At 47.8% G+C, this 20,581-nt stretch overlaps 1 protein-coding gene across 3 annotated transcripts in view; it reads right to left on the bottom strand.

Moving 5' to 3' along the window:
- Positions 1-1,416: 1,416 nt before the first annotated feature.
- ZNF335 (zinc finger protein 335) overlaps positions 1,417-20,581 on the bottom strand; it is a 141,506-nt gene continuing 122,341 nt past the window's right edge. For all 3 annotated transcript variants that reach the window (XM_029612212.1, XM_029612214.1, XM_029612213.1), the window contains exons 26-28: positions 3,315-3,380; positions 2,930-3,011; positions 1,417-2,661 (exon numbers count right to left, since the gene is read on the bottom strand). In XM_029612212.1, the coding sequence (XP_029468072.1) occupies positions 2,546-2,661; positions 2,930-3,011; positions 3,315-3,380 (264 nt within the window). In that variant the 3' untranslated portion in view covers positions 1,417-2,545. The remainder of the gene's footprint in view (positions 2,662-2,929; positions 3,012-3,314; positions 3,381-20,581) is intronic.

Genomic DNA, 20,581 nt, shown 5'->3' with positions numbered 1-20,581 from the left:
CCCAATTCTTGCAGAACAAAAGGAATAAGAGGTTCCAGCTCTTCCCTGTGAAAAATGCAGAGTACTCGTGGGTCGTCCCCCTCTAAAGGAGGAGCGGAGAGAAGAGGGTCAGGATCCGGAACAGAATCAGGAACCAAAGAAGGCTGCGGCGGATCTGGGGGTGGAAAATGAGGGATGAAATGTATTTGTCACAAATGTGGGGTTGGAGGGATGGCTTAGAGACAGGAGCAGCCAGATGAAGAATGATGGGGGGGTGGGGGGGTGTTATAGCCAGGTGTGGAATGCCATTATAAATTTCTTTGCCACAAAATAGATGTGTGTGGCAGGGTAGGAAAGCTTCTAAATCTGGTGATGCATTGAGCCTAAAAATGTTTAAATTGGCGCTGATGGCTGGCAGCTGAGATATATCCTTAGCAAAATAACTCGTCAGGCTGAATGGGCCTACTGATTTTTATCTGCCGTCATCTACCTTTTGGCTTCTCTGGTCTCTTAATTTATTTGCGGTGGTAAGATTACAACACTACAGCTCCACTGCCGCTTTCCCTCTTAAAATCTGTTTAATTGGCAAGACTCCCATTCCTGAAGTGGAAAACATTGCCCAAGCTACTTATAAACAGCAGTGGCCTAAGCACAAATATAAATAGATATTTATGTGGTTTTTAAAATGCAATTTAGATTGTTTTCTGGTCAGATAATTGGTTTAATGCAACTAGACTGAACAGAAGCGTTGAGATTAGGTACCATGAGCATATATAAATAATACGCCCAAGCTGCTCAAGGAAAGGAGAGCGAGTTATGTAGGATTTTACAGTTTTTAAAAGGTAGAGAGTCTGAACTGATGTTATTATATTTTTCAGCAAGTCTCAGTTGAATGCCTAAATTCACAGGAGCTAAACAGTGCCACCTTCCCTCTTATTGAGCTACCAGTGATCTTTACCCAAATCTTCTTAGTGTTTGGGTAATTGCCAGGTTCTTGTGGCCTGGATTGGCCTCTGTTGGAAACAGGATGCTGGGCTTGATGGACCCTTGGTCAGACTCAGCATGGCAACTTCTTATGTTCTTATGTTAACCTGCTGAGAACATGTCCTGTTAACATGAACAAAGGTCTGCCATTCTCTCCACTCCCAATTCTGGGGTGGGAAGGAAGGGAGCTCCTTTCCCCCTTTCACTGCGGGCACATCTCACTCAATAGGCAATGCTTTATCCTTGTAAGCCGTCACTTCCATTTCTTCACGGTGTCCTTAGGGCTTCTTTTCCTCTGTGCTGGCAGAGCCCTCAACTTGCTAAATCCTTTTGGGGGGGGGGGGGGGGGGGGGGTTGACGCATTTCTATTTTTCACAATCTCAGTCCTAAATTTGGAATACACAAAGTCAAGCCCATGACACAAATCAAACCAAGAGATTTTGTAACCTTTTTTATTGGTGAACAGATTTGTGGTTCTTGAGAACCATATAATCTCACCATTCCTGCCTTCCTCATCTATATGTGTACATGTGTGTACATACACACATAATTACACACAAACATATTTACAATTGACTGAGCATAGGAAGACTGTCAGTACCATAAGAAAACATATGTATTTATATAGTTCTATATCTCTTGAATTCTCTTCGTCCTAGTGGCATTCATTTGTGTCAAACGTGGGATATCTGATTAGAGCACATGTGTACAGGCCAACCGAAAGGAAGACGATGCAGTCATAGAAGGATAAGTGCTGCATCACCATTTGTCCCTTATTCTGATCCCATGCATGGCCAGATGTTTGTCAGTAATCAGGTTTCCCATGAATGTCTGCAGTTAGCTATCTCTTTTGTATGGGAGTGACTTGTATGGCACGGCAGATGCTTCAATTATGGGGGAGACCTGTAAGGCGCAGCAGATGCTACCATAAGCTTGCTGGGCAGACTGAGTGGACCGTTTGGTCCTTTTCTGCCATCATTTCTATGTTTCCGTGTTAAATTGTTCTAAGGACTATATAACAGGATTTCAATCAACACTAATTTAGGGATCAATATAAGTTACAGATGATTATCATATGCACTTAAGTCTCTGCATGTTCCTTAATGGTGATGCAACAGTCAAACTCAGATCCAACTATATGATATACTGTATCTCATATAGCCAATCACTGATCTTCCATCCTTTCCATTAGCACACACAGTCCTGGTAATTCAAGAAAATTATAAATATAATCTGAATATTTGCTGGAATTGTAGAAATCAGAATGCTTAGATTATAAATCTGTTTTGGGAAACACCTCTCTCCTTTCTCCCTTCAGATTTTACATAGCACCTGCAGCTGATTGTCGAGGATCCAGTCCACATTAAAGTACAGTTTATAAATGAATTATATTTGCCTGCAACAAAGCATACGGTGCACAGATTGTATCCCCAGCTGAAGCATTTGATGTCACTTCAGGACATCGCGACTCTTGACAGAGAATCTCAAAAGAATTACGTTTTCCTGGGGAATCAAAACAGAAACGAGGAGAGAGCACATCTGTGTCTGTACTGCATCTCTGACTGATTCAGCTAAAGGGGCGTTAATCATCCAGGGTGATGACATCATACTGGATTCCTTGTTGTTGCAGCTGCTGGATCTGTTCTGCGGTTGCCTCTGTGGTGAACATTGCCTGGGCCATAGCTGCATCTGCCACTGCTGGAGAGAGGCAGGAAAAAAAAAAGAGAACATCATCATCACACAGAAAGAATAGCATGCAGAGCCCTTATACCGCCTCCTACACAACCCCTATCTGTGATTCAGTATTGTCTTTGGACAGCAAGTGCTACTCTGTTCCCTAAAGGAAACATATCAATATTCTTTATCTTGGATTGAGTAATAAGTGGAGACTGGCTGAAATCTAAAAAATAATTGCATTTCCATTTTTATTGTAAAATTTGCAAATCAAATAACCCTGACTACGCACCAGTGACTGCTGAGTGTGCTGCTGCCTCCAACTGTTCCTGAGTGACAATCTGCTGTTCCGGAGACACTGGAACATATTGAATCTAGAAAGAAAAATGAATCAGACATATGAGATCTAAACTCAGTGAAGCAGGACTATGTACCAACCTCAGAATTCACTGAATCAGGACAAAAGATTTGATTACAGAACCTAAATACGTAATAAAGGGGCAAAATACAAATTGATTGAACCCTGGCAGGAGCTAAGAAACCATAAGGTACAAGATTCAACCTTTCTTAAACTGAGACAGAGCAGGACACAATTTTTCATTATATATAGTGAGCATGCAAACATGGAGAGATGAGACAGAAGTATTAATCAAAGAATAATTGCTTGGGTAGTGTACCTGCGGCTCATGAAGGAACTGATTCCCCTGCTCATACTGGATGTGGGTAATTTGGCCATCTTGCACCTGAATGATGAAACACAAAACACTAGTCATGCTACCTTTCTGCAGGGTCAAAATTGGACTGTTCTGGTGCCAGGGTGTTGCCAGACATGTTCCTGGGATTTACCTTTGGCTAAACATAGTGGGAGTTGATATTCAGCCGTGGAGTGGCTAGTTAAGTTAGCCGGATATAGCTATCTGGCTAGCTTCTGGCTAACTTAACGGGGATATTCAGCGTATCCCCAGCTATCCTAAAGTTAGCTGGATAAGTATGACCGACTAACTTTAGGATACCTTACCATGCAACCAGAGTTAGCCACATAACTTATGCGGCTAAATCTGGCCCACCACGAAATGCCTCCTACCTGCCCTTGGACCACCTCCAATTTATGCAGCTAGAATTTGGCCACATACAGCTTCTAATATCGCCACTTTGCCATTTAGGTGCATAATTTTTCAATTATCCATTTAAATGGCTTCTGAATATTGGTCTCCACAGTGTCAATTTTCAAAGGGTTTAGCTGCCTAACTAAGCCAGGCCAAGCACCTCTGTGGCAGCCAAAAAGTGGGCATGGTTAGGTCAGAGGATACAAGTTAGGTGCTTAGCACCATTTGCCTTTTATAAGATCATAAAATCTTGGCTCTTCAAAAAGGCCTTTGGAGAATGAGGAGCAAAATTTACTTCTTCCTCTTCATCCGGGCAAGCCAGTGCACACCAATGGGTTGTGCACTCCAACCAGCAGATGGAGTCAGAGAATGATGACTCGCTGATGTCACCCTCATATAGTTCAGCTCAGACACCAACCAGCCAGTTTATCTCCATCTCCAGCACATTGTGGATATGCATCCTCGCTTGTGGACTTCGGCCTGCTAGGATTGAATAGGCCATTTTGACCTCCTGTGGTGATAGCCTTAGCTCGCCTGTTATGCCGGTCAGCCGAGGAGGCCGACCAAGCTTACCCATTCCGGCCATAGTCCGACACACTCCAGATCTCCAGGGCCTGCTGAGACATTGAAAGGCCTACCCCTGCGGCCGGGATGCCGTCGCAGCAAACCGCCCCCCCCCTCCCCGACATCCTCTAGACACGTGCGGCAAAGCCAGCCCCTTTCTTAAAGGGGTCAGCGCGGGAAGGCCGTCCTACAACTACAGGTATCCGCCCCCTTCCTGGAGGTATTTAAATGCTTAGCTCCCTCTCTCAGATCGAGTTAGCAAGGATTGGATATGCCTCCAGTCTACTCTGCCACTTCCTTGTTGCCGCTGGAAGCTCTCTCTGCCCTTCGGGGTATTTCTCTAATCTGGGTACCCGCTCCTCGGGGGCCCTTTGCTTTCTTTCAGGTGCCTATCAGGGATCAGGTACTCGCTCCTCGAGGGCCTGCTCCCCTTCCTCGGTGCCTGTATTCAACTACTTCTGCCTGCTGGGATCTCCATCTATACAGCTACCAACTTACGGGCCGATACAGTAAAGTCCGTGGGAGAGCGGGCGAACGCCCGCTCTCCTGTGCGCGCAATTCTCTATTCAAATGAGGCCCGGCGGTAAAACAGGCAAAAGGAGGGGCTAGGGACACTAGCGCATCCCTAGCCCCTCCTTTTGGACCGGAGCGGCGGCTGTCAGCAGGTTTGACAGCCGACACTCAATTTTGCCGGCGTCAGTTCTCGAGCCCGCTGACAGCCACGGGCTCGGAAACCGGACGCCAGCAAAATTGAGCATCCGGTTTTCGACCCGACAGCCGCGGGCCGACTTCAAATTTTTTTTTTTTTTACTTTTCGAAACTTTCGGGACCTCCGACTTAATATCGCCATGATATTAAGTCGGAGGGTGCACAGAAAAGCAGTAAAAACTGCTTTTCTGTGCACCTTCCCGGTGCCCGAAGAAATTAGCTGCACATTTTGATTTCTGAATCGCGCGGGAATACATGTATTTGCATGATGCGGGCGCTATTAGGTTCGGCAGGTTGGACATGCGTTTTCGGCCCCTTACTGAATAAGGGGTAACGCTAGCGAGTCGAAAACGCACGTCCAATGGCGGGTTAACAGTGCGCTCCGGAGGTCCGTCGGAGCGCACTGTACTGTATCGGCCCGTTACGGAGTAATCTCTCATACGTTAATCCTAATGATAGAGACAGTATAAAGTACTATACTTATTTGATCACCATATTAATCATACATATGGAAAGATCCATATCACCTTTCATATAGTTTGTATTATTAAAACTTGTAACCAAAACTACATTGGCACTTTGTAAGATAGCATATCCAAAGCTGAAATTAAATAATGTGCCTCTCTGTAAACCGTTGTGACGGTGCTTGACCAAACGACGGCATAGAAAAGATTTTAAATAAATAAATAGCATTGTCAGTCTGTATCATCTACCGATCAGCATTGGGAACCTGCATCCTGCACTCCCTATACTATCATTGCGAGACGGGTCTCCTCTGCTGAGGGCCCCTGGACTGCTACCTCTGGATCACCTCACTACTGCCACCTCTGGTGGTATCATTCTGCTATATAATAAAAGACAAATCTCTGTGTTTGCGTGTCTAGAGTCTAGCCTAGTACTGTGATTCCTCACGGGGCTCCTCCCCGTGGGAGTGGTCATCACCACAGTACCCAAGAATCCACTCCAACACCTCAAAACCACAACACTCCCTCCCTCAGCTGAGTGTCTAGAAAATTCAGGACAGGAGTGAGGTGAAGGCTGCTGCCCTAGCCCTCCTCCTGACAGGGGAAAAGCTCTGATAGGGTAAGGAGGCCTTGGGCTCAGCCCTGATGCATAGTTCTCTTTTCTGTTTGGTCCTTCTCTCTTCCCCCGCTCTCTGCCTTTCTTGTTGCTACGAGCTGGTTTATTTTCTCAGCATGGCTGACCGGGAGAGATTAAAAAAAAAAAGAAAAAAAGCGCACACATTAGGCAGCACTGAAATTGGGTGCCGATATGCTGTTTGCAGGGCCAACCAGGAGTGAGAGAGGCAGTTGTGATTGCGGCCGTATCAGGCTGCACGGTCAGAAAGTGCTGTGGGGCTATTTTTGGAGCTGGCCAGATGATCAGCACGGCAATGCAGGGAATATGTGGCAGGTGCCATTTTGAGTGTTTGCAGGGGCTGCTAAGGCATGCGGTGAGAGACATTTGCTCAGCTCTATTGGGGGAAAGAGAGAGAGATAGCATCAAGGGAGCAGTGCCATATGAGGGTCCTTAATCCCAAGAGGTCCCTCAATGTTTGCCAGAAGTGTATGGAGGCCCAGGGAGATGTCTCTTCAGGGAAATTTGTCCCTGCAGGGTCTCAGGGGCCCCCATGTCACATGAGGAAGGTATGACGGCTGCTCCTACCAGGGAGGGTGGGGAGTTTTCTCCGCCACCTCTCCTACAGATTCCCTAGGGGATTGGGCTCAGAAATGGTTTCGCCTACTCCGGGGATGGATTTTTCTGCCATTTTGTGGATGGAAATTTTTAAGGAACTTCAGGCTTTCTGTCAGGGGCAGGAAGAGTCCCGGGAGGAAGCTAGGGATCAACTGCATTAGAGGTTTCCCTCCTCAGGTCCTAGGAAGCATTCCAAGGAGTCCTTGTCTCCTCTCAGAAGGGGGAAGAAGAGAAAGGAACAGAGTGAAGGAGAAGTGAAGATGGGGATCCTTCAGGAGACTCAGGTGGGATCCTCAGTGGGGGATCCTGATGAGCCATTCTTGGAAGAGAGGGAGATTCTCCCAGATGCCAAGCCACATAGGATGATGCTTCCGATTTTTCACAGGATCGAGATGTCTGTTTAATTTTGCAGACCTTGAAGGCCCTTGGTTATGAGAAGGCCTTGCCAGAAGCAGCTAAGGATTCGAAGAAGATCGCGGTCAATATTAACTTGCGCAAGGCATCCTAGTTTTTACGTATGCACAAGGCCATCCAGGTACTGATAGATTTGGGATGGAGCGTACCTGAGGCTAATTTTAAAGGAGGACACTTTCTAGCAGGATTGTATCCTATGTATCCTAAAGCTAGGGAGCTGCTCCGGTTTCCCCAAAGAGGATGGCCTGATCTGCGCAGTGAGGAAACAGACCACCATTCTGGTGGATGGAGGTGTAGCTCTAAAGGATGCAATTTAGAAGCAGACCTTTGAAGTGGTGGCCATGAATCTCCAAATCTCTGCTTGCTGTTATATGGTGGCAAGGGTGGGGTTACAGTTGGCCTAAGAAGCCCAGGAAGCTTTGGGAGAGAATAGCCCAACCCTGGAGCTGCATTCCTGGTGGATGCAGACTATGATTTGACATGTACAGTGACTCGTGGGGTAGCTTCAGTGATTGCAGCCCGAAGACTCCTTTGGCTGCGGAACTGGTCTGCTGATACTATTTCAAAGACAAATCTTACCAAGTTGCCTTTTGTTTGGGGAGGAGTTAGAGAAGATGGTGGATCGATGGAGGGAATCAAAATTTCCTTGGTTACCAGAGGATAGGAAGTCAACTCCCTGGTTTTCTACAGGCGAAGGGGCAATTTCAAAGCTCTCTGCATTTTCGCCCTACCAAAGGGTCAAGTAATCAGCGGTCCCGTACGTTCTTAGTCCTTTCAGGAGAAGAAGCCAGGTAAGGATGGTACCTCTGAATCCGGAACTCTTCGATCCTTCCAATGAAGTTTTGGGGGGTCCAGCTTCCGGTTCCGGAGATAGATGGACCCCATTACTTCCAACCAGTGGGTCTTGGAAGTGGTGCATGGCAGGTACACCTTGGAACTTATCTATTCTCTCTCAGACACTTTTATGGTTTCCCCTTGCAACTCTGTGGAAAAAAGGTCAGCAGTCCAGTCCACGTTGCAGCAACTGCTTGCTCTTAAAGCCGTTGTTCTGGTTCCAAAGGATCAGGAAGGTACAGGACAATATTCTATTTACTTCATGGTTCTCAAGAAAGAGGGCTCATTTTAATCTATTCTAGATCTAAAAGGGATCAGCCTGGGGTTGGCGAGTAGGGTGGTTCAGTTGTTACAGCACCTGGGATGGGTAATGAATTTAGCCAAAAGCAGCCTGCAGCCATCTCATGTTCTGGAGTACCTGGGCATCCAGTTCGATATGGCTTCAGGCAAGGTATTTCTTCCAGAGTCTCGTAACCAGAAGATCTGGGGTCAGGTCCAGGCCCTGCGGTTGGTGACTGGTCCATCCCTCTGGTTGTATATGCAGACATTGGGATCAATGGCCACAATGATAGAGGCTATATCTTGGGTGCATGCTCATATTTGTCCTCTGCAGCAGTCCCTTCTGACTTGATGGAATCAACAATCTCAGGAGTACAATGTGCCATTGACCTTGTCACCGGAGGTGAGGCAAAGTTTGCTCTGTTGGTTACAAAGGGCGTATCTCGAAAGAGGAATGAATTTGGAGTCTCCTGAATGGTTGGTGGTCACAATAGATGTGAGTCTCCAGGGCTGAGGAATTCACCATCAGGAGTTGGTGGCGCAAGGACAGTAGGCTCCTGAAGTTCGCAAACCAGTTGGAAGGAAAAGCAGTGAAAGCTAAGTTGGCAATGAGACAGTGGTGGTCTACATAAATCATCAAGGGGGGACTTGAAGTCAACAAGTCTCTCTAGAAACGGATGGGGACCTGTCAGCTGAGAAACTAAGAAAGAATGCAGTGTTTCAAAAGCAGCGTTGGAGGGAACGGAGAATCAGGCCCGGCAAGAAAAAACAAAGTTCTTTTTTTTTTTTTCAAACTTGCAATTGAAGCCTCGGGTCCTGTCCTTCTTGGGATGAGTGAGCCGGGCTCCCCGGTATCATCCCAAGTGCAGCCAGTAGCACAGGGTAAGAGGGTCCTCAAGCCCTAGCTCGCACAGCCTCAGATACCAGGGGGGATGGTCCCAGCAGGACCTGCCAACCTCCCGGGGAGGCTCAGGAAAGTCCTCTTCATGTTTTTCTTTTTTTTGTTTGTTTGTTTTTTTTTGTTTTTTTTAAAGAAAAAGGACTAAGACTATTCTATGGTAAGACTAAACTATTCTATGGTATCTCTCTTCTTTTTCTTTTCTATCTACAGACTGTAGGATTTTGCACCTCCACCATCTGCTGGAGACAGAGAAATACTGACTGTAGGTGGCACCTCAGGGTATAGGGCTGAGTCAGTCAAAACTTCTCTGTCTCCATCTGCTAAAGGGGAGGCAAAACCCAGGAGTCTGGACTGATCCGGGTGCATTCAGGGAATGGGAATTGGTTCCAGAAGTATTTTACCTCATCATGGATTGATGGGGTTGTCCCTTTTTGGATCTGATGGTGAGTCGCAGGAATGTAAAAGTGGAGAGATTTTACAGTCAGACAAGGGATGTTCAAACACTCAGATTAGATGTGCTAGTTCAATCTTGGCCACAGGGAAAGTTACTCTATGCGTTTCCGCCATGGCTCATGATCGGACAGTTACTGCAGAAGGTAGTGCAACATCCAGGATTGGTGCTTCTGGTGGCCCCAGATTGGCTGCGGATCTGCGTCATCTTCTGATGGGGGATCCATTGCAGCTCCTTCTTCTCGAGGGGCTGTTGCGGCAAGGCCTAATATTTCATGACAATCCGGGACAGTTTTGTCTTACAGTTTGGCCCTTGAGAGGGCTCGGCTCTTAAAGCGAGGTTACTCAGGGGCAGTGGTGGAAACTCTTCTGAAAGCATGTAAGTTTTCCACCTTGTTGGCCTATATCCGGGTCTGGTGGGTTGTTGATCATTGGTGTCAGGATCATGCTTGTCTTCCCGCTTCGGCATCTATTCCCTTAATCTTGGATTTTTTTACAGGAAGGGTTGAACAAGCTGAAGGTGCAAGTGGCTGCCATTTATTTTATTTATTTATTTAATTTTATATACCGGCAACCGTTTGCACATCGTGCCGGTTTACAGATAACTTAAAACAAGGATATATATAGGCAAAGCCTTTACAAGGAACATTGTGTAACCTAGAACATAGTAACAGATCAATAACTAAATAAATAGGGGAGGGAGGGGAGGGGGTGGTCGAGACAAAGGGGGGGGGGGCAGGGGGGGTGAAGACGGAAACGTGAGGAGAAAATATGTACAGGGAAACAATGAACAAGTGGTATATACATAGGTTGTGTGCAATATTTGAAAATGCGCCATAGTGTGTTATTGGGGCTACATGCAGGGGAACCCCTTCTGTTTGCACCCAGAGGTGCCTAGGTTCTTGAGGGGAGTGACTTAGGCCCCAGTACCTTTATGGGCATTGGAATCTGGTCCTCTCCTTTCTGGCGGGTCCAACCTTTTGTCCTCTTCGGGGCATTTCTTTGTGTTTGTTGACCCTTAAGACAGTGTTTTGGACGCTATTTGTTCAGCGAGGTGGATTTTGTAATTGCAAGCCTTGTTGTGCAGAGAGCCTTTTTTGGTTATCATGCCAGATAGGGTGCAGATATGGACAGTACCTGCTTTTCTTCCAAAGGTAGTTTCAGACTTTCACTTGAATCAGTTGGTTTTGTTGTCATTCTTAAACAGGGATTTGATTGAGCAGGAATTCAGGAAATTGCATCTGTTGGATGTGCGGTCGCATTTATTGAGTTATCTGGAGGTTACAAAAGATTTTCAGAAATCGGATCATGTTTTTCTCTTTCACTGGAGGGTGAAGGGGGGGACTACGGCTTTTTGTGCCACAGTGGCTCATTGGATTAAGGAAGTGGAGGCGGCAGCCTATGTGGATGCCAGGAAGCCTCTTCCGAGGCAAGTTCTGGTGCATTCAACCCGGACGCAGATGGTTTCTGGGGCAGAATTACGTTTGCTTTCTCTGGCAGAAATCTGTAGAGCAGCTACGTGGTCTTCCTTGCATACGTTTGCCAGGTACTACCAGCTGAATGTAGCGGCACGAGAGGATTCTGCCTTTGCTAGGGCATTGCTGCTTGGACCTCAGGCAGCCTCCTGCCCTTCTGGGGAGTAGCTTTGGTACATCCCACTGGTGTGGACTGGCTTGCCCGGATGAAGAATTTTCTTTCTTCTAAGAAAGCAAGCCAGTCCACATTCTGCCCTGGGCTGTGTCTTTGGGCGGTCGACTTTCTTCTGTCTTGCAGGATCCTTTTCAAGGGAAGAATGTGATTCAAGGATCTGTCATGGAGCTGGACTAGCAGAGAACTAGCTAAGTGAGTCCTGTTTCTAGGATACTGTTGTTTTGTTACTTTCCTAGGTGGCTATTGTTAGCAGAGCTGAGTCCAGTGTTTCCATTATTTTTTATAATAAATAAATAAACACAAGGTTATTTTCCAGCGGTGTTTGTAGGATGCAATATTTCTTGTTAATGTTTAGTTAGTTAGTGTCCACCATTGGCTTTTGAAGAAAATACTAGCTGGCTGGTGTCTGAGCTGAACTATATGAGAGTAACATCATTGAGTTTTTGTTCTCAGTCTTCATCTGCTGGTTTGAGCGCACAATCCACTTGTGTAGACTGGCTTGCTCTTCTTAGAGGAAAGGAAATTATCAGGTAAAAAGTAATTTCACCTTTTCTGGACTGATTCTACCTGTTTTCGGTCAAGAATGTTATAGTTTAGTATGGTTTTAGGTATTTTATAATAATAATGCTATTCCTCTCACAATTTCTGGTTTGGAAGTGAATGTAAGTATTTTGGACAGGCCTTAGAAACTAATTCTTTGCATGCTGAACGTCATTATTTTAATGTTTATGTATATATGATAAATATACATTGGAGAAATTACTTACCTGATAATTTTGTTTTCCTTAGTGTAGACAGATGGACTCAGGACCAGTGGGTTATGTGCTCTTCTGCTAGCAGATGGGAGATGGAGTCATATTTCAAAGCTGACGTCACCCTAGATATATCCCTGCAGTGACCTCAGCTCTTCAGTATTCTCTTCGAAAAGCCATTGTGGATATATATTTGCTTAAGTAACTTGATTAAAACGGATTAAACTTGATTAAACAGATTCAACTGATTTAAAAAACTGGAGACCGCCAGTGCACTCAACCAATTAACGCCGACACTGGGCAAAGTGCGGGTGTCTTGAACTAGGGGTAGGCAACGGCTTACCCGTATTTGCTTAATCTCGAGGTTCGCTTCCCGAGGTCCTCCTTCTCTGGGGCAGCCATGTGTCTACACTAAGGAAAACGAAATTAACAGGTAAGTAATTTCTCCATTTCCTAGCGTGTAGCCAGATGGACTCAGGACCAGTGGGATGTACAAAAACTACTCCCGGACAGGGCGAGAGGCTGCCTGTGGCCCACTTACTACTGCCTTTGCAAAGGCTGCTTCTTCCCAGACTTGAACATCCAAGTGGTAGAACCTGGAGAAGGTGTGTAGGGAGGACCACGTCGCCACCCGACAGATCTCGGCGGGCGACAGCAGCTTGGTTTCTGCCCAAGATACTGCCTGGGCCCTAGTAGAATGAGCCTTAAGCTGTAGGGGTAAGGGCTTTCCTGCCTCTATGTAGGCCACCTTGATTACTTCCTTGATCCAGCAAGCTATGGTCACCCACAAGGCCGCTTCTCCTTGATTCTTCCCGCTGTGGAGAACGAACAAGTGATCCGTTTTGCGCCCACGGTTCCGATCTTTCTAGATATCGCACCAGGAGTCTGCCGATATTTAGATGGCGAAGAAGGCGTGAGTCTTCCGGGTCCTTATGTTCATCCGGAGATGGTAGGGAGATGGCTTGGTTCAAGTAAAACTCGGAAACCACTTTCGGAAAGAAAGAGGGTCGGTGCGCAGCTGTATGGTTCCAGGAGTGAACCTATGGAACGGTTCCTGGCAGGATAGTGCCTGTAGTTCGGAGATATGACGAGCTGAACATATTGCCACTAGGAATACCATCTTCAATGTTAAGAGGTGTAGTGACCGCGTGCTGGTCTGAAAGTAGCCCCCGCTAGGAAATCTAATACCAGATTGAGGTTCCATAGGGGCACTGGCCACTTTAGGGGTGGCCAAAGTTGCTTAACCCCTTTTAGGAAACGGGTCAAATCCGGATGAGCTGATAGACGGATTCTGTTCACTTCGGCTCTGAAGCAGGAGAGGGCTGCTACTTGGACCTTGAGGGAGTTGTGACAACCCCTTCTTCATACCGTCCTGTAGGAACTCCAGAATCATGGGGATCTTGGCCGTCCGTGGGAGTATCCCACGGTCCTCGAACCAGGCTTCGAATATTATATATGCCAGAGATGTTGAGAACTTGCGCGTGTGGAGCAGGGTATCAATCATGGCCTTCGAGTAACCGCGCTTCTTCAGGCGAGTCCTCTCAAGGGCCAGACCGTAAGAGAGAATTGAGATGGATCTTCGTGAAGAATTGGGCCCTGCTGGAGAAGGTCTCTGTGTGGAGGTAGACACAGCGGGCTCCCCGCAAGGAGTCTTTGCATGTCCGCGTACCATGGGCATCTTGGCCAAACTCGGGCCACTAGTAGAGCTAGTCCCCTGTGGTGTTCTATCTTGCGGATGACCTTGCCCAGTAGTGGCCATGGGGGGAAGGCGTACAGTAAGTCTTCCTCTAGCCAGGTCTGGACGAGAGTATCTATCACTTGGGAGTGTGGCTCTCATCTGCGGCTGAAGAACCTGGGGACTTGGGTACTGAGAGAGGTGGCCAGTAGGTCTATGGCTGGGGTTCCCCAGCAATTTATTATCAGTTGGAAGTCTGTGGTCAACAGTGTCCATTCCCCCGGGTCCAAGCTCTCTCTGCTGAGGAAGTCTGCTGAGACGCTGTCTTTTCCTGCAATGTGGGAGGCCGAGATCCCTTGTAGGTTTATCTCTACCCATGCCATGAGAGGGTCTATCTCCAGAGACACTGCTGGCTCCTGATTCCTCCCTGGCGGTTGATGTAGGCAACCGTTGTAGCTTTGTCAGACATTACTCAAATCGCTTTGCCTCGGAGTCTGTGGCTGAATCGCAGGCACGCTAGTCTGACTGCTCGAGCTTCCAGGTGGTTTATATTCCATCCCCCATCTTCCTTGTTCCATTGTCCCTGGGCTGTCCGTTCCTGACAGTGGGCTCCCCACCCTCGAAGGCTTGCATCCGTGGTGAGCACGATCCAGTTCAGTGGGGATAGGCTTACTCCTCTGCTTAGGTGGTCTTCCTGTAGCCCCACTGAAGCTGAGAACGTACCTCTGCTGATAGTTGGAGGCGAATAGAGTAGTCCTGGGACAGTGGGTTCCAGCGTGATAGTAAGGAGCACTGGAGTGGTCGCTTGTGGGCCCTTTCCCACAGAACGACCTCCAGGGTTGATGCCATGAGCCCGAGGACTTGAAGATAGTCCCATACCTTGGGGCGTGCATTGGTCATCAATCGTCATAATTGTTCCATCAGTTTCCTTCTCCTCGGGGGAGGGAGGAAGGCTTTTTTCTGTTTGGTGTCAAAACAGGCTCCCAGGTACTCTAGAGACTGAGAGGGCTGCAGACTGCTCTTGACCGTGTTCACGACCCAGCCAAGTTCCTGCAGTAGGTTCTTGACTCTGCTGGTCACCTGTCGGCTCTCTTCCGAAGACTTTGCCCTGATCAGCCAGTCATCCAAGTAAGGGTATACCAAGATCCCTTCCTTCCTCAGTGTTGCCGCCAGAACCACCATAATTTTGGAGAATGTTCTGGGAGCGGTTGCTAGGCTGAAGGGTAGCGCTCTGAACTGGTAATGGTGACCGAGTATCACAAAGCGTAGAAAACGCTGGTGATCTTGATGGACTGGAATGTGAAGATAGGCTTCGGACAGGTCCAGGGAGGTTAGAAACTCTCCCGGTTGTACTGCCATTATTACGGAGCGAAGAGTCTCCATTCAGAAGTGTAGTATCTGCAAATGACGGTTGACGTTCTTGAGATCCAAGATAGGTCGGAATGATCCTTCTTTCTTGGGAACGATAAAATAGATGGAATAGCGCCCCGTATTTTGTTGGGGCATAGGAACCAGAGTTATTGCCTTCAGAATAAGTAGTCTTGCCAGAGTGGCTTCCACTGCCAGTCTCTTGGTGTGGGAGTGTCAGGGTGACATCATAAATTTGTCCCAAGGGATGCTGCAGACATCTAGAGAGTAACTTTCTCAAATGATGTTTAGTATCCATTTGTCTGATGTGATCTCGACCCATCATTGATAGAAGAGGGAAAGTCGACCCCCTATTTCCTCTTCCTGGGGATGGGTCGTCCCATTCTCATTGGGGAGTATGGCCGGAGCCTGCCCCTGGGCCTGTTCCTCTCTTGGTTTGTTGGTTCCGAAAGGGCTGAGACCTTCCTGAGGGACGAGGTGCCTGGAACTGCGAGTTCCTGTAGGGGTGAAAGCGTTGAGAGCCCCTGCCCCTAGTTCTGGGGGAGGGGCGTTAGGATCTTTTACCTCTGTCTTCCGGTAGCCGAGGTACTGGAGATTTGCCCCACTTGCTGGCTAACTTCTTCAATTCGCTTCCGAATAAGAGAGATCCTTTAAAGGGCATCCTTGTGAGATTCGCTTTAGAGGTCGCACAGCAGACCAATTTCGCAACCATAACTGTCTTCTGGCCACCACTACCGAGGTAACTCCTCTGGCTGAGGTACGCACCAGATCTGAGCTTGCATCCATCAGGAAGGCTGCTGCAGGTTCAATTGTTTCACCAGTATATGTTCCTGCGTTGTTTGCCTCTCTCGAGAGGAGCAAACAAACATGCCACCAGAGCGCAGCAGGAGGCAATCTGTAGTGTCATTGCTATTGCATTGAAGGCCTGCTTAAGGATGGATTCTAATCATCTATCCTGCGTATCCTTCAATACAGCCCCTCGCTCAATGGGAATGGTTCGCTTTGAGACAGCACAGACCATCGCATCCAATTTCGGAAAATGTAGGGGTTCCTTGGTCACTGGTTCCAGAGGGTACAAGGCTTCCAAGGCCTGACCTCCTTTAAAGCTGGCCTCCGGCGCATCCCACTCCAGGTCAATCAGTTCCTGGATGGCTTCCATCATTGGGAAGTAGCATGAGGCTTTACGAAGGGACACCAAGATGGGGTTCTTCTTTGGTTCTGCCATAGGGTCCGTGCCTGGGATCCCCAGAGTCTGGGAAACAAGGGCTGGGAATTCATCCCTGTGGAAGAAGTGAAGCATGGTTCTGTATGGTTTCAGGCCTGGAGGGATTTAAACTTCTTCCAGAGAGCCGCCATTATCATCTGAGGTATCCGGGTCCCCGTCTGGGAAATTCTTGGTTAGGCGAGGCATGTCTCGAGGCATCCGAACAGGGCCGGGAGGATCCTGTGCTTCCGGCAGGGGTTGAACCCGGGCCACAGCCGGGGCTGATTGTGCCTGAACGAAGGCTTGCAACCCCTGGAAAAATTCTAGCCAGGAGAAGGTCCCTGGGTCCATGTTAACCCCAGGGGGAGTCGGAGTAGGGGCCCCTGAGGTGCCCTCTTGTGGAGATGCCATCTCGGAGTTGCATAGATCCGGGGTGCTATCATTTGTAGTAGTTCCGGACCCATCCTCAGACAGTGAGGGACCAGGCTTTGGTCCCCCCTGGGCTTCTTCGCAATGATGACACAGGCAGGACTCCAGTTCAGGCTGTGCAAAGAGAATGCCTTCTGGGTTTCTTGGACGCCGGTGCCATTGCCTCTGTATATAGTTGCACAGGTAATGTGCTGTAATATGCACGCAGTTATGCGCATGAGTACTGTGCGCGCTTGTAATTTTATGCACGGCAATGCATGTAGATAAGCGTGCGGTTGTGCGCATATCTATGTTAGAGGCGCACAAGTTGGGCGCATTGACCGTCTGGCATGCCCTGCGCGTACCAACGGCCGAGAAAGGAAGATGGCACCAACGCCCCCCGCTCGTAAGATGGCGCCCCCAAGGGTCTCCATGTGGCTGGATCCCGTGCACTGGACCGGGGCCTAGCCCAATCAAGGCTGCTCAACCCGATTAGTGCTCCCTTCTACCTGGCCAGGTGAGGAAACTGAGTCGGTATGGCAATCCGAGCCCTGGAGCCCAGAGACCTTAAGTTAAAGTTCCCTGCTTACCTGGTCTCGGCGCTTACCATTATGTGCAGGAACGGTCTCCAGCTGCGGGGGGAGAGGGCTTTATCTTCACTGCCGTGCTCAGATGCGCACCCACTGCCTTTCAGCCACTCTAGGGCTAAGTCCACGCCGGGAGCCGGCTACCGGACCAAGGCACACCTCTCAGGGATATCTGAGATCACCTCAGGAATTCTCAACTGGGGGAAGGGACCCTTAGGTATCACCGCAGGAGAGCAGGGCTTGATCCTCTAAGGTAAAAAATTGTCCTTCTTCTTTGCTGTAATTTCCTAACACTGTGCTAGTGTGTGGGGTAGTGTCCGCATCTGCTAGGAGACAGAGAGATACGGAAGAGTTGAGGTCACTGCAGGAGTATATCTAGGGTGACGTCAGCTTTGAAATCTGACTGCGTCTCCCATCTGCTAGCAGAAGAGCACATAACCCATTGGTCCTGAGTCCATCTGGCTACACACTAGGAAATACATATTTATATTTATTTACTTTGTTATGGATATGTATGCCCATTGTGGCATATTTTACTTTTGCTGTAATCTGCTAGGAATATTCTTAATGATTCAACAGACTAAAAACTGAATTAAATATAAAATAAATTTTCATCACTAGGCGGTTTACTTGAGTATCCGAGTTCAGGAGGACGAATAGCAAACCTAAATCTAAGTAGCCAAGTTTCAGCTGCCTAGATTTTGAAGAATTTTAAACCAAAACCTTAGATGACAAAGTTCAGCTGAAGATTCTCCTATATTTAGGCAGCTAAAATTTGCTCAACTAACTAAAGTACTGAGTGTTTCTTTTTTTTTTTACACTGACCCCAGTGCGAAAGGAAAATTGGTTCTTACCTGCTAATTTTCGTTCATGTAGTACCACAGATCAGTCCAGACTCCTGGGGTTTTCCCTCCCTTCAGCAGATGGAGGCAGAGAAAAGTTTCGCTGAAACTGCCACCTGCAGTCTCTCAGTATTGACCTGTACCCAAGTCAAGATACCACTTAACATAAACAGACACATCCCCACATAACATGTCCCCCTGAATGAGCAGTAGGACGTGAAACGCCATAATGGGAACAATTCTTTCCAACCTTAACAGAAGAAACCAAACAAAACCTGTGCCATTCTTCAGTCTATTTACAACAGATCAAGCAGACTCTCCAATTCTTCCACATCAACTGGGCGAGACTCTGGACTGATCTGTGGTACTAAAGGAATGAAAATTAGCAGGTAAGAACTAATTTTCCTTTCCCTGTACATATCCAGATCAGTTCAGACTCCTGGGATGTACCCAAGCTTCCCTAAACAGGGTGGGACTGCAAGAGTCCCACTTGAAGTACTCTTTTGCCAAAGCCCATGATTTCTGGAGCCTGGACATCCAAATGATAATTACTGGTGAAAGTGTGCAACGACTTCCAAGTTGTGGCGGTACAAATCTCATGTGACATCCAGCCCAGAATACCGCTTGCGATCGAGTAGAGGGAGCCCTTAACCCCTTAGGAACAGAGCGACCCTGACATATGTACGCCAGACCTATCGCTTCCTTCAACCACTGCGCTATGGTGGACTTTGAAGCCTTATTTCCCTTTTTTGCACCACTCCATAGCACAAAAAGGTGATCCGATAGCCAAAAGCTATTAGTAATTTTAAGATACCGTAACAAAGTATCCAAAATCACAACTCTCTCGCGTGAGGTGCCGCCATGTCCAGATTTGGGAAAGATGGAAGCTCTACAGATTGCTTCAAATGAAAAGATGATACCACCTTCAAAAGAAAGGAAGGAACTGTCCGCAAAGAGACTCCAGAATCCGTAATCCTCAGAAAAGGATCCCTATATGACACAGCCTGTAGTTCCGAGATTCTCCTAGTGGAACAAATTGCCACCAAAAAAACAACCTTTACAGGAGTCGCATGGAGCCGCACACATCCCCCTGAGAACTAAATTAAGGCTCCGGGAGGGCACAACTTCCACACCAGAGGCCACAAATGCTTCATCCCATGGAGAAAATGCACCACATCTGGATGTGCAGCAAGGGCTGCTCCCTGCACCTTGCCTCTAAGACAGTCCAATGTCACCACCTGGACTCTGAGGGAATTAAAGGCCAAACCCTTCACCAACCCCCATTGTAAGAAGTTCAAAATTAGTGCCACAGATGGTCGAGTGGGTTCAACTCCCTGCTCTGCACACCAAGTCTCAAAAACTCTCCACACCCTCACATAGGCTAATGATATTGTGGTCTTCCTAGCTTGCAGTAGCGTAGAAATGACATCCTCAGGATATCCTTTGCATCTCAGACACTTTCTCTCAAAAGCCAAGTTGCAAGCAGAAGTGAGCCGCCTTATCTGAAAATATGGGACCTTGGTGCAGCAGGTTAGGAAGTTGATTTATTTATTTATTTCTAGGTTGGGAAGATGAACGAGGCACAGTGGCCTGCCCACCACTAGATTGATCAAATTTGGATACCAGAGCCACCAAGGCCACTCCGGCGCCACTAGAATTGCCTCTCCTGGATGAATCTATATTTGCATTAATACTTTGCCCACCAGTGGCCACGGTGGCAATACGTACAGGAGAACCATGGAAGAACTAAGGCATCGACCCCTTCTGCTCCGTGTTCTTGCCTGCGACTGAAGTAGTGTGGAGCCTTGGCATTCCGTTGAGTTGCCATCAAGTCCATGCAGGGGATGCCCCACTTGCGATGGATAAGCCGCATTGCTTCCTCCAACAACTCCCACTCCCTGGGATCCAGCTGGCGACTACTGAGAAAATGTGCTTGCACATTGTCTATCTCGGCTTTGTGAGAAGCTGCCAATAATTCTAGATGTTAATCTGCCCCGCATATTAACTCCTGGGCCTCCTGAGCCACTGCCCATCTCTTGGTACCACCCTGTCGGTTGATGTAAGCCATCGTTGTTGCACTGTCTGACAAAATTCTTATCAGCCGCCCGCGTATGGGAGGCAGAAAGGCATGCATCATGAATTGCACCACTGTTGTCTCTAAGTGATTGATAGACCACGACACCTCCTCTGCCAATGACAGGCCCTACGCTGACTGAGTCTGGCCCACAGCTCCCCAACCAGAGAGGTTGGCATCGGTTGTGACTACTAACCAATTCGGAACCTCCAAGGCTACACCCCAACTTAAGTGGTCCCACCAAGCCACCATGAGAGACTGGACCTGGCCATCTCCATAAAAGAGGTAATGGTAGATGAAACTGCTCTGACGATGGATCCCATCGGGAAAGCAATGCGCTCACAAATGCTCAAGGAACCAATTCCAACATGGAAGCCATGGAGCCGAGAACCTACAGGTAATCCCACACCTTGGGAACCATACTCTCCAATAA

The sequence above is a fragment of the Rhinatrema bivittatum genome, chromosome 8 (assembly GCF_901001135.1).
Source record: "Rhinatrema bivittatum chromosome 8, aRhiBiv1.1, whole genome shotgun sequence".
In the NCBI taxonomy this organism is placed as follows: Eukaryota; Metazoa; Chordata; class Amphibia; order Gymnophiona; family Rhinatrematidae; genus Rhinatrema; species Rhinatrema bivittatum.
Note: the sequence above shows the minus strand (reverse complement) of the source record. Positions and strands in the feature narration are given on the sequence as shown.